General features: G+C 37.3%; 1 protein-coding gene across 1 annotated transcript in view; it reads left to right on the top strand.

Annotated features, from left to right (window-relative positions):
- The window catches only part of LOC124778185 (proteoglycan Cow), a gene marked incomplete at its 5' end in the record, with an annotated part of 288,452 nt that extends 276,137 nt beyond the window's left edge, over positions 1–12,315 (top strand). The window contains 5 exons of the mRNA XM_047253627.1: positions 4,629–4,840; positions 7,200–7,425; positions 9,015–9,272; positions 10,290–10,427; positions 10,512–12,315. Coding sequence (XP_047109583.1) covers positions 4,629–4,840; positions 7,200–7,425; positions 9,015–9,272; positions 10,290–10,427; positions 10,512–10,630 — 953 coding nt within the window. The remainder of the gene's footprint in view (positions 1–4,628; positions 4,841–7,199; positions 7,426–9,014; positions 9,273–10,289; positions 10,428–10,511) is intronic.
- Positions 12,316–14,261: the final 1,946 nt, after the last annotated feature.

Raw genomic sequence — 14,261 nt, 5'->3', positions numbered from 1 at the left:
GCTGGTGAAACGTCTGGAAAATCATAAGACGAACATCACCAAAGAACCTGACACAGAAGCCAACAGGCAGTTTGTCGAATAGCAGGATGGTTCCTTGAGTGGAGAAATGACCAATTTCCTTCCCTATCCTTTCCAGTCTTTAGTGCTTTGTTTATCTCTAATAATCTCCACTCTTCCTACCCTTTATTCTCCCCCCCCCCCCCCCTCCCTCACAAGAATCACTATCCTTGAACCTCTGACCTCAGAAGCTATTCGTTTTCCACCTTTCTTTTAACTCGTACCAAATATTAAATCACATAAATAACTCAGTTTTCTCAGCCTTTTGTTTCTTAAGGTTTCCTCCAGCTGCTCTGTTTCTAAGACTGACAAGAGAATTTTAAAATGTGACAGGGAATAACAACGCAAAAGTCTGTTTCGGATAATCATATAAAAAAGGTGAATGGTTCAGAGGATATCATTAAATGCTAACATACATTGGAATTAAGAGCAAAGCAATGTTTTCAGTGAATTGTGATCATGGATTCATTTTCTTTCACTCAGAAGAACCAACAACAGTCCTCTCATTATATCTGTATTACAATGCAGACAAATTTCATTGATAAAATGCTTCAATATCCTTCACCATATATCTTCACACCATAAGTAGTCGACAAATGTGGCAATGTGAGGAGGTTCTTTTCATTATATATTGTTCAAGTAACTCATTGTTGCTATTGCTGAGTCAGTTGTGTAACACGAAGATATGGAAGAGGAGTTATTAAGTATATTGTAGAACTTTTTGCCGGCTCTACTATTTACTTTGTTTTAATATTACTCGCGTAACAACTAATATATGAGATAAAATATGTTGCTACGAAAAGAGCCCCGAAATACCTTTTAGTGATGCTGTGCTGTGACTTTCTTTGGATCATTCATTTTCAACAAAACAGCCGGCCAGGGTGGCCGAGCGGTTCTAGCTGCTACAGTCTGGAACCGCGCGACCGCTACGGTCGCAGGTTCAAATCCTGCCTCGGGCATGGATGATTGTGATGTCCTTAGGTTAGTTAGGTTTAAGTAGTTCTAAGTTCTAGGGGACTGATGACCTCAGATGTTAAGTCCTATAGTGCTCAGAGCCATTTTTTTCAACAAAACAAAATACAGGGTGATTCAAAAAGAATACCACAACTTTAAAAATGTGTATTTAATGAAAGAAACATAATATAACCTTCTGTTATACATCATTACAAAGAGTATTTAAAAAGGTTTTTTTCACTCAAAAACAAGTTCAGAGATGTTCAATATGGCCCCCTCCAGACACTCGAGCAATATCAACCCGATACTCCAACTCGTTCCACACTCTCTGGAGATGTTAGAGAATTGGCTGTTCCCTCAGCTCGAACAAGAAGCACAACAATTCCCCCCCTCAGCTCGAACAAGAAGCACAACAATTCATATTTCAGCAGGATGGAGCGCCACCACATTGGCACTTATCTGTCCGTAACTACCTGAACGTCAACTACCCGAGGCGATGGATCGGCCGCCAGGCAGCCCGTGACAGAGCACTTCATCACTGGCCTCCAAGAAGCCCTGATCTTACCCCCTGCGATTTTTTCTTATGGGGGTATGTTAAGGATATGGTGTTTCGGCCACCTCTCCCAGCCACCATTGATGATTTGAAACGAGAAATAACAGCAGCTATCCATACTGTTACGCCTGATATGCTACAGAGAGTGTGGAACGAGTTGGAGTATCGGGTTGATATTGCTCGAGTGTCTGGAGGGGGCCATATTGAACATCTCTGAACTTGTTTTTGAGTGAAAAAAAACCTTTTTAAATACTCTTTGTAATGATGTATAACAGAAGGTTATATTATGTTTCTTTCATTAAATACACATTTTTAAAGTTGTGGTATTCTTTTTGAATCACCCTGTATATTATGTTCTTATTATTCTGGATCTGGCTTTCTATTAAAGGAACATTTTTTCGTTACTGTAACTCGCCATAAAATTCAACATATCTTCCTTACTTTACAGTTATTGAAAAGGTTAATGAAAATTATTTCGTTATCAACACTGATGTTACAGTACGCAATGTTTGTTCAACATCAAAATTTTGCAGTGGATTTTTGTTAACAGTAAAATACCAATAAGTACCACGACTAACACGAGAACATGAGACTATTATCATAGAAAAAGATGTTTTTACTATAAGGTTAACCAGACCAGAACTACGCACAGCAAGATTTCTTTTATGTTATGAAGGTAAATTATCTTTTTGCACTGTTAAAAATATATTATCAGCAGCCCGCGACAACCTGTAAAACACACCATAAAATCTGCTGCTCTGCTCTGCAATTCCGAAAGCTGAAAGAAATAATTTTAGTTCTCTATTACCTGCCCGCTTCTTTGCGGTATGGCCGGCCGGAGTGGCCGAGCGGTTAAAGGCGCTACAGTCTGGAACCGCACGACCGCTACGGTCGCAGGTTCGAATCCTGCCTCGGGCATGGATGTGTGTGATGTCCTTAGGTTAGTTAGGTTTAAGTAGTTCTAAGTTCTAGGGGACTTATGACCACAGCAGTTGAGTCCCATAGTGCTCAGAGCCATTTCTTTGCGGTATGATTGATTTCATTTAATGCAGTTTGAATGCGCCGCGGCAGCGGCTCGTTCGTTCGTAGCGCAGCTCTGCACCACGAATAATATTTAAATAACTGAAAATGTCTTAAAGGGATGGGATAAAATGCCAGGCAAGCTTATTACAAATCATAATGCAAGTTTTCACTAAGTAACTCTATTCAAAACATTTAAACAGATTAAGTTATTACACACCTTTCCAAATCAATGTCTAATGGCGTCCCTCTCTCAATCTTGACAAAAGAATGCTACGCAAGCGTACAATATAACGTCACAGGCTCTTCCCACTCACGTAACTCCAAGAAGACGACAGAGAAGTTAATGTTTGGTCCCTACTATTTATAGTAGTCACATATTCTCGCATTGATGTTTAACAAGCATCGTCTGTGGCGGTTTCAGTACTCGCCGACACAGATATTATCTTTAAAAAAATCAGTACATAATTCTATACAAGAACAAAACATGACACATAATGCTTTCTCTTTATTACACAATCGTTGTCCACGCAATTACAATCATCCAGTTCAATTATTCTTTTCTCCTTTTCTTTTTTTACCACATATAATATGTCTTTTGCTAAGAGATGTTACAAACTTATCTTTTAATAACTGTAGTATCAGTGCCATAAGAACATTGTATTGATCAAAATTATGACTTCATGTAAGTACCATGAATAGGATATGTTATATTATTTACATATCAGGTTTGAAGGTAGAAGAAAGTCTGGAAGCACTGGACAGAACTGAATTTCTGTTCATAAATAACACACTACAGTGACTCATACAGAATGTCTTAATTATAATCTAAAAAAGGATAACGTTCTTGTTATTCATGAACACAGGAAAGAAAGATCTCATAGATAAAACAAAATTGGAAGAAGCTACCTACATAAAATTTTTGGGAATTGAAGTTGTTTATAAGCTCCAATAGGGACAGCATACAAAAAACAGCTTGCACATTAGACTGACAAAAAATTGCTGTTTACAATGTGCCATGCACTATTTCAACAATACTTAGAGTAGGGAATTACTGTTCGGGTAAACTTCAGCAGCAGTAATACAAGAAGAATTTTTGTATTGCAAGAATGGTATTAGGGGCCGTGTGAATGAAACCCAAACTTCCATAATCTAAACAAACTGACTTTTCCAGCCCCGTATGTATATATAACAATAATATTAATCAAAGCCACACGTAACTAGAAAAGTGCAGATGTTCATTCGTGTGACTCAAAAAAATAAAGGCCAGTTGTGAAGTACACCACACAGACTGAGAACTGCTGGAAAAAGTCGTTGACACTCAGGTCTACAATTGGTAACACATCTTCCTAAGAGTCTACTGAACAGTATGAGTGAAAGGACATTGCAGAAACTTCTAAAGGATTACTTAATGGGAAAAGAATTTTTTAGTGTAGAGGAATATATGTTCAAAGAATGAGGAATGCTGTTATTAGTCATATGTATGTACTGTAATCAGTGAAAAATATTGTAATATATTGTATGTAAATAGCTTGTAGTGCATTGTCTTATATGGTAATATGTGTGTAAATATTTTAAGATATTAGATTAAGCTGACCTGTCTGCCTCCGTAGCTGAGCAGTCAGCACAGTAGATTGCTAACCAACGGGCCCTGGGTTCGATTCTCAGTTGGGTTAGAGATTTTCTCTGCTCAGGGAGATCGGGTGTTGTGTTATCTTTACATTTGCATAACAGCAATTGACATTACAGTATTAAGATGGATGTATGGCCATATCCCAGAAGCAAATAAATTTTTTAAAAAGTTGATCTGTCCTGTATTACAAATACACACTCTGTACATAATGTAATCAAATGGGACCAATAAAAAATCATTCACCAATCATTCATTTCACCATGAGAAAAAGTATCAGCAAGTAGTAGATCAGTTTAATTCTTAGGTAAAAAGAATTCTTTGAATATGCTTATTTGCAAAGAAGGCAAAGAGTAGAAAGTCCATTGTTTCTACCAAAGCAAAAAGTTTTTATACTGTCACAATACTTTACAGAAAGTGACATTCACATCCGTAAGAAGCAGCGGCAAACTGAGCGCCTCAACAACTTGATGAACAAGTTCAAGATGACAGCAGAGAAAGAAAAGAAGCAAGTCCAACAGCAGCAGCAGCAACGGCTGCCACAGGACAAGTACACATTCACACCAGAAGACTTCAAATATGAGAATAAACACTACAAGTACATAAAGTACACAAAATATAATAAGGTAAATATGAACAATTGTCACATAAGTAGTTGATTCTTACCCAGAAGACTCATGAAAAAATACGAGTGCATAACTATTCATTGATAGTGTAGGTACAAAATATCTTGGACCAGAACTGAAAAAGTTTTGCTTGTGTTTCAGAAATTGTGTTGTCAGTTTGTTACCTAAAATTGTAAGAGTTCCAATGTTAGTTACCTATTGATTTCTTCTGTTAGGATATGTAATTCAGTTACTTTCTCATGACTCCACACATCTATGTTCTATTTACAGTTAGTGTAACAATGTGTTGTTAACTTGTGTGACCCTTCCTCTTCTTGCTTTTAAAAGCATTTGGTAGTCCTTTACCATGAGGACTGTTCTTAAATATGGTAAAGTATAACATGAAACCTCATGAAATACCTTGGAATTCAGGTAGATTATCTACCAAACTCTTAGGCAGCCTGTAGATTTCTGTTTATTTGTTAGTAAATTGGTGTAATATGTGCTAAATTTGTAGAAGTCATCAGTTACCAGAATATTAGTTGTTTGTAGACTGCTCGTGAATATCAAAGATCCTCCTCTGACACAAATACAACAATATCTTTCCAATTCAGGAAATTAAGTGTGAATGTAAATAGGCAGAAAAATACAAACTAATATCTGTGAGAAACATATGATTTAAGACCAGGTAGCAAACAGATGACATGTTAAATAATGTGGACAGATCTCAGATCAACAGTCAGAGATGCTTTCATTAGTCAAGGACAAGAATTTCAAGCAGTAATCATATTATTCCTACGTAGTGGATCAAAGCTCACATGAAATGGGTTTTTATGAGAAACAATTAGTTGTGTGTGATGTGAGTTTGCTTTTTTGATTTCACACAATGTTTAAGTACTGTAGCTCTTTTTCTCACGGTCCACACACCAAAAGATATTCATAAGGTGAGAATAAGCAGAACTAAGTTCTTTGGTTGGTTCGTTGGTGTTAACCAACTGGACACAAAGGAATTTTAGGCATAAAAATCATTAATCAAGTAACTATTTATATTTTTCTAAGGCAATTGCACCTCTTCTTGGGCCGCATCAGTAATTTTGGAACTGATACACTCACTTTGCAGTGGATGAATCTCTTGATGGTGTTTCAAGCTATTAACGACGATTATTTGCAGGTGAAATGTGTTGTACATAATTGCAGTGCACAATAATAGCATCCATGTTGACTTCGCCTCCTTATCTGGCATTCAGAGTGGGGGTTTGGAGTTTAATACTAAAAGGTCTTTACCAAGCTGCTGGCATAAATAAGGCAAGAATTTGAAAGCAAATTAAAACTTATCTTGCTAATTGCCACTCTTAGAAATTATTTGGTTTTCTAGTCAGCGACTGAATATTCCTGTCTGCAGAAAGACAACTGACATTGTTTATTGAGCACAAGCAGCGCTGCTCATTGGGAACAGCCTGTTTTTCTTCCAATGTGTAGGAAAGTTGTTTTGGGGTAGCCATCAGTGTAACCCTGCAAAAATTCACTCTTGTAGTAATAGTAAGCAGCAGTGGTGGTTAGTAAGATAAGCGTTAATTTTCTTTAGAATTCGTGCGTTATTTATGTCAGCCATAACTGGGGAAGCAGCATATTTTAAAGACTTAACATCCAAAGTGCTTAAAACTTTGTTATCCACCAAAATGGAATTGTTAAAGTTTGCCAGTTGGCAAGAAATATTTCTATAAGCACAATTTTTTTTGTAGATTATGAGGGTCATCATAAGGATGTAAGTATCACCTAAAAATAATAAAGTTACTTAATTGTCTTTTTGTTTATTTGCAAGTACACATCTGCTGTCCTAGCAGACAATGAAATCCCGTGCAACAGTACTGCAGCATGCCACTAGAGGATGTTAAAGCCGACTGATAAAGTGAAATACTGTGCAATAATTTGTTTTTGAAAGCAGTGTGTTACTGCTATGTAGGGTCAATCTAAGACTTCTGCAGCCCTTGGGATTGCGATATGTTACAGTACTGTGAGTGTGAGAATTGTAATGCTGTACCACAACTGCAGATGTGAACCTTCAGACAAGCAAACAAAAAGTTAATTAGTTTTTTTTGTGTGATAATTATAACACACACACACACACACACACACACACACACACACACACACACACACACACACACATATCTATATATATTTAATACAACATCTGTTGGCTTTGCTTTTAAACTGCAAAAGAGGCATAATGATCAGATTTTCCTATTGCAATGTAAAGAGTAAGATAGCACACTCAATTTGTGATACAGATAATTTTTCAATAAAAAAATTATTCTTAGAGAGTCCCTATGAGTGGTTTCATTTGACACACCTTAAAAGAATGTTTGTATATTTTCAGGACAGCTACACTGCTACAAATCCCCCATATTCAGAGGATAAGGAGCGCCAGCGTGGCTACAATGAAGTCCTTGACACAAAACCCATGCTGATTCCAAGTCACACTTCATCCTGGAACAAGGAATGTCCACCATCAGCTCTGCAGGCCATGGGAAACAGACTGCTTGACTGGTTCTCAGTTGTTATGACAGAGACTAAGCGCAGGCGTTCTCACAATAGGAGCAAAGGTTACTTTACTTTGCATTAATATGTTACTGTGTGAATTTGTAATTATTAATAAGCTGAGGAACACTTGATACATGAGAAGCACATAACTTGACATATCTCACTTCACTAATAGCAGAAATATATAGGGGTTGCACAAAAATATGGAAACACCATGAGAAACATGAAGGAAGCTCCATAAGCTGGGAATTACAGGATGAACTGAAATTGCAGAACCACTCATCAGTGATGCAAATGCCAGTAACAGAAAATCATATTGCTGAAGGCATAAAACCTGGGCTGTGGGGATGAAGACTGCCATTTTGTTGGTTCAATCTTCTTTCAGACTATTTCCAACGTTTGGCTGTGTTTACAACCCAAGGGGTCTGGTGATGCTTTGGGCAGCCACAGCATGGTACTCCGTGGTCCCATGGGTGTTCTTGCAAGCTCACACCACTGAAACGGATTATGTGACCATTTTGGCTATCATGTCTATCCCTTCATACAATATTCGTTTCCCCATTGTGATGCTGTGTTCCAGGACAACAGGTTCCCTGTTCACACAGCTCACCTCATGCAGGACTGGTGCATGCGAGGATGAGGATGAGGATGAATTGTCACATCTCCCTTGGCCATCACAGTAACCAGATCTCAATATTATTTAGCCTTTGTGGTTGACTTTGGAGAGAAAGGTGTATGATCAGTATCCACCTCCAACATTGTTACCTGAACTTGTCATTATTTTACAGGAAGAATGGTATAAGATTCCCTTGAAAACTGTACAGGACTGTATGTACCCAGTCTGAGATGACTGGAATGCTAATGCTAATGGTTTTTCTGTGCCATATTAGACATGATAATGTGTTAGATTTTTGGTGTTTCCACATTTTTCTCCATCTGCTGTATCTCCCACATATACCTTAAGTTCTTAACTCTGGTTTTGAACAGTAATGGTAAAATAAATAACTTACAGTGTGAAGGCACTGATTTTCCTAAAGTGTGTTTCACTGCTAATGACAACAAAAAATGGAAAAAGTTTTATTAAGATCCAGACCGTCACTCTAAGGCGGATAGTCATGCACACTTAACAGAATTGTAAAATGAAGCCAGAGAGAGAAAGAGAGAGAGAGAGAGAGAGAGAGAGAGAGAGAAAGAGAGAGAGAGGAGAGAGAGGGGGGAGTGGGGGGGAGGGAGGGGTAGAGAGGGAGGGAAATAGAGAGGGAGGAGGGGCGGGGGGAGAAAGGAAAATCAGGAACAAATTAGGGATTGTTAGTAAAATAGGGACTTCACCAGAGACTTTAGTTGGGGGCTGTTTCTACACTATGAAGTTCTGAATGATGGTACATGGGCATAGTGCAGGAGCCACCACCAACTTGCTGTTATTTCACAAGAGGTACACTTTAAAAGTCGTGCACTGTTGTTTATTTACCTGAAATGAAGCTGCTGCTAGGGAAAGTTAAAGAATGCTTTCTTTGTTCTTTTAGATTTCAGTGTGGGGAACTATTTGTTCTAATTAGTTCTGATGATATTTTCCTATTTGTTGCTTTTCAAAATGAATCTGTAGCTTTTCTGATAGTAATAATTGCAATAACTCTGCTCTGCATTCTTTCAGCACATTTCCCCAGCTCATGCAAAACAGAAGTTCGATGGATGTTCCAACATCTTGATTTGGATGCCGATGACCAGCTGTCTCTCCAAGAACTTTATGACCTTGAGCATGATCAGAGTGAACGCTGCATCAAACCATTCCTAGATGCTTGTGATTCTGACCGGGACATTTTTGTGTCACCCAGGGAATGGTGTCACTGTTTTGATAAAACTGATCGGCCATGTGCTGCTGTGAAGAGGAGAATAAGCCCCGATTTACTCGGTAAACTTATGACCTCTTATTGGGTATATCTGGACTTGTTAACCTATTAAACTGTGTAGTTGCTGTTTATTGTTGTCCAGTTTGTTTTTATATGTTTTGGAAAATTAACAAATTGTTTAATAATCAATTGATGGGTGCACCCACCCCCATACAAACACACAGGGGTGTGGATGGATTATTTTATGACTGAAGATGACCATAGAAATGTTCAGATTGAAATATCAACAATATTGTGAAAATAAAAGACTGTTACATATGAGGTTTTGGCCAAAGCCTTCTTCAAAAAAGGAATGAACACATTCACACAAACAAGCACACCTCACATGACCACTATCTCCAGTCACTACGACTATACATTCTGTCCGTAGCAGCTGGAGGTAGCAGTTGTGTGTAAGATGGGCTTGCTTTTTGTGTGTGTGTGTGTGTGTGTGTGTGTGTGTGTGTGTGTGTGTGTGTGTGTGTGTGTGTCCCCTTTTATGATGAAGGCAGCTTTGGCTGAACGCTCATGTATAACAGTCTTTTTGTTGTGCCTGACTGCAAACTCAATGTGTCATCTTTACAGTGAGTAGCAATGTGTCTTTTTCATAATATTGTTGAGGCCATAAAAAGTTGACAGTGGTTTTTCTTGTAGTTAAAATACTGAATATATATATTCAACACAATTTTTGGAAATGCCATTTGGTTTGTCTCTATTGTCGAACTGAGATACAAGCTTGAAGAAATGGTGAGCATGAGATAGCTGGGACTTTCAGGTATGCACGTCATTACGTGTCATCTACCAGTTGTAGGTGAATGACAATAATAGTTCACAAAAATGAATAATCTGTAGCTGAAAGTTCTTCTTTTCAGAGGGATTTTTCTTATAAGTCTTAATCACTAACAATTTTCACAGAGAATCTCCAGAAGGAATTCTGTAAAATTTTAAAATATCAAACTTGCTGAGATATATTATTAATATCAACTATGATTGTATTGTACGTAGCATGGCATTAACACTCATTCTTTCATTCATTTTAGGAGTTTATATACCAGATTGTGATGATGAAGGCTATTATCGCTCTACACAGTGTCACACTTCAGTTGGTATGTGTTGGTGTGTTGATAAACATGGAGTTGAGAAACCAAACACTCGTACAAGAGGAAAGCCCAGTTGTGGTAAGGCCTCACCTATTTACAACGCACTGGAGTACAAGTTGTATTAGGTGCATCTAACTTAATTTGTCGTTCATTTATGTGCAGAACCCCCAGTGCAGCGAAACAAAAGCAGTCCGACAGAGAGTGAAGATGATAATGATGACGAGGATGATGACACAGAACAAGATGTTGAAGGAAGTGCTGACCAGCCACTTGATTTCTAGACCTGTCCTACTGCACTGATGACAGGCAAACTCAATCATACATGTAGCACAACACAAATGTATAGAAGCAGTTACATACTTCAAGTGTATTTAAAACAATTTTGTGTTATAAAGAAAAACTATATTGTGGTGGTGCCCATCATCATAGATCTGTCTTGAAGAATCATCCTTTTTTTCCAAAATGAGAGACTGTCCCTCACTCCCCCCTTTAACTGGGACTTGTGCAGCACTACTATATAACTTGCTTTAACACACAGTAACAGTACCAATAAGACTATGAGAAACTGTTTGTATTTGCTCATGATGTAATATAAAATGAATATTTGCTTCTGAAAATATCCATTTTATAACAGTAACTTGAAAGTAAATCTTAACCATAGCTCCGATGAGAAATTAACACATTTACACAAAGTACGTAAACAGTAAGCAGGCTTCTGCACAGGGAACTCAGTTGTTTTGTGCCACTGAGTCAGAGTTGTGGGTACTCTGCAAATGTTTTCAGAGAAACCTTTTTTTGGAAGAAGAAACACACATAGGAAATCATTCACATTATGTTAACAAAAATTATAAGAAAGCTCTCTATATATGTGTAAAATTTTCAAGCTTCAAGCATTGTTGCTCTGAGTAATGATTATGTAAATGTATGGTATACAATACTGGCATTTATTCTAACACAATTTGTAACTCATTGTTGTGTGTCTATAGATTTGTCTTTGGTAGTCATATTGTGAAAGTTTGGGTAAAAGAATGGAGAAGTGTTTCTTTCTTTGGCTTTTGATCAGTTCATGCACAATACCTAATACATGAAAACCAGAACATGAGGCAAAGGTCTCCACTTTGTTCAAGGATTACTTTTAAAAAATCAGAACTGTTACTTCATTATATACCTTAGTATCATATTTTCTTACCTGTGCTCAGTTCCAAATATTTGGGGAAAAAAGTATTTTCTGTACATGGTATTAGGAAAAAGATGTGATAATGAAGACATACTTTGATCATTTAGTTGGAGTTCTTCATCTAGAAAGGAAGGATATGTTAATCCATTATATAACATTTTTAAAGTGTAATTATGTTCAAACATCTTCACTTCTAGTGCATTTGTCTTAATAGAGTAGACACAATTTTTATTGTTTGTTTATACTTTAGTTACCTAAATTTATAACAAATTCTATTATTTCATAGCTTTGAAACAAGTCTTTTCAAAAAGTTGCTTAGGATGTTTATACTGTGTAGGTGGCAGTTAGAATATGAAGTGTAAGAGAAAACTATTATTATGAAACCTTCAAACAGAAGTGTTTTTATGTCTTAGAATAAATGCTACTTGTTCCATGTAAATAACCCTTGAGAGAGTCTGAACTGCTTTTTGTCAAGCCTGAGAATATTTCTTTCTGGTAGGTTGCCATAATATTATAAGACTAGTGTGAGTAGCAACTAAGTTAGACATCAAATTAGGTTGAGTATACTGAAAGTTTAAATTATACTATGTACTCATTTTTACATTAAAAACATTACTCTTTAATTTTTATCAAACTGATGCATTTACAAAATTATTTATAAGCTGTGAAAGAATTATCTGGCAATAAGTCATCAATATCCAGCATCTATTTGTCCATGCTGAAATAGAGCTGGCATTAATTAACTCATGTATATGTTTTCAAAGATAACAATAAAAAGCCTTTAAAACATTCAGTTATTATTTCTGATAGAAATTGAGTATGTCATTCCAGAATGAAATCATGTTTTTTCCCATATGATGTCCTTCATCTAAACTAATACATGATTAAAAAAAGCTCTGGATGGGAACTGTGTAGAAAGTTCCTCACAAATGAGTAATCCTAGCTGACAGTGCAGCTGTTACATATTATATACCAGATGTCACCGGTTCCAGGAGCCTACCTTATATCTTCAGCACTCACCTTTAAGCTGCAGGTGGCAGTAAATGAGCAGCACCTTGTAATGATTCAGAACAATCAACTGCATCTATGAGATTTCTGCTGTTTAGCCAGAAACCATCACATAAAGGAAGTAAAGCAGGATGCAGATTTTCTGAATTAAATTTTAAGAAATTATTTTTCTTTTATTATACTGCAGTCTTCATTTAAATTACAACACCTATCATATATAAAAAGGAAGCGGAAAGTCCAGGCTGGAATATAAAAAATTATGAAAAGAACAAATTGCGTCACAGTTCTGCCTTTAGGCATATTTAAAAGTAGGAAAAAATATTACCTAGCTTTTGGAACTGTTAAATCTATTCCTCTTTCATCCATGAGGGGAAAGAAACTAACAGCTCCAATTGCTGTGACATAAATGAACAGATTATGCAGATACTGAAGATTCTGTACAGGGTTATGATCACACTTACTGTAATTAAAATGTCTAAAGATATGGGGACATAATAAAAGAGGGTCTGCATGTGTTCCTTTGGAAAATCTTTCCAGGAGGTTTGCAGCACTTCTACAAATCATCAGCAGTTGTCACTGAAAGGCTGTGACATACAAGTTTCTCAACAATAGTGTCCCAGATATGTTTGTTTGGTGATGTCAGGCGACAATAGAAATCAAGGAAGCAGTGGTAAACTGACATTCTTTCAAGAGAGTGTGCATATTTCTCACTGTGTGTGGCTAGTCATCTAAAATATGGCATGAGAACTTCCCTGAGGGAGGTTTAGTAACTTAGGCTCTAAAAACCCCTAAGGTAATAGTTGTTATTGTTTAAAGAGTGCCCTCAGTACATGGACCTCTAACTCACATTTTTATCCAGGGGCACTCCAAGAAACCGAGTGAGGTATTACAGTGGTTAGTACTCTGGATTCGCAGTCAGAAGAATGACGGTTCAAACCCGTGTTCGACCATCCAGACATAGGACTTATATGATATTCCTAAATTGCTCCAGGCAAATACTGGGATGGTTCCTTTGGAATGACACGGCTGATTTCGTCCCCCATCCTTTACACGAGCCGAGCTTGTGCTCCATCTCTAATGACTGCATTAAACTCAATCTTTCTTCCTTCCTTTGCACTCCATTTATTTTTATACATAGATACATATTTTTTCAGCACATATCAAGGAGGGAAACCTGTTTGAATTTCAGACTGGGTTTTCTACGCAATTGTTTGCACTGTACAATAGTTCCAACAGCTTCGGAGAATTTGTGTGTGCTACAAATTACATAACGTTTTATGCATGTAATCGTATCCTCAGGTGTCTTTATTTTTCTGGGGACATCATTTTGCTTCTCGTCATCTTCCCTTATTTCTTCGTGATCATCTTCTGTGTTGCAGATCTCTATTGTCCGCCCCCAGTAGCTGAGTGGTCAGCGCGACAGAATGTCAATCCTAAGGGCTCCGGTTCGATTCCCGGCTCAGGGACTGGGTGTTGTGTTGTCCTAATCATTATCATTTCATCCTCATCCAAAGTCACCGAAGTGGCATCGAATCAAAAGACTTGCACCCGGCGAACGGTCTACCCGACTGGAGGCCCTAGTCACACGACATTTACAGATCTCTATTAAATCTGTTGCTGAAGTAAAAGTGGGCTGAGTTAACAGAAAGTCATCACTTCAAATGTAGTCATCTGCACTTTGTGAAATGTTTGGAATTCTAATTAATTTAGCAATTGCCGCTACACTT

Source organism: Schistocerca piceifrons, chromosome 1 (genome assembly GCF_021461385.2).
Source record: "Schistocerca piceifrons isolate TAMUIC-IGC-003096 chromosome 1, iqSchPice1.1, whole genome shotgun sequence".
NCBI classification, from domain to species: Eukaryota; Metazoa; Arthropoda; class Insecta; order Orthoptera; family Acrididae; genus Schistocerca; species Schistocerca piceifrons.
This window is presented reverse-complemented; position numbering and strand designations above follow the sequence as displayed.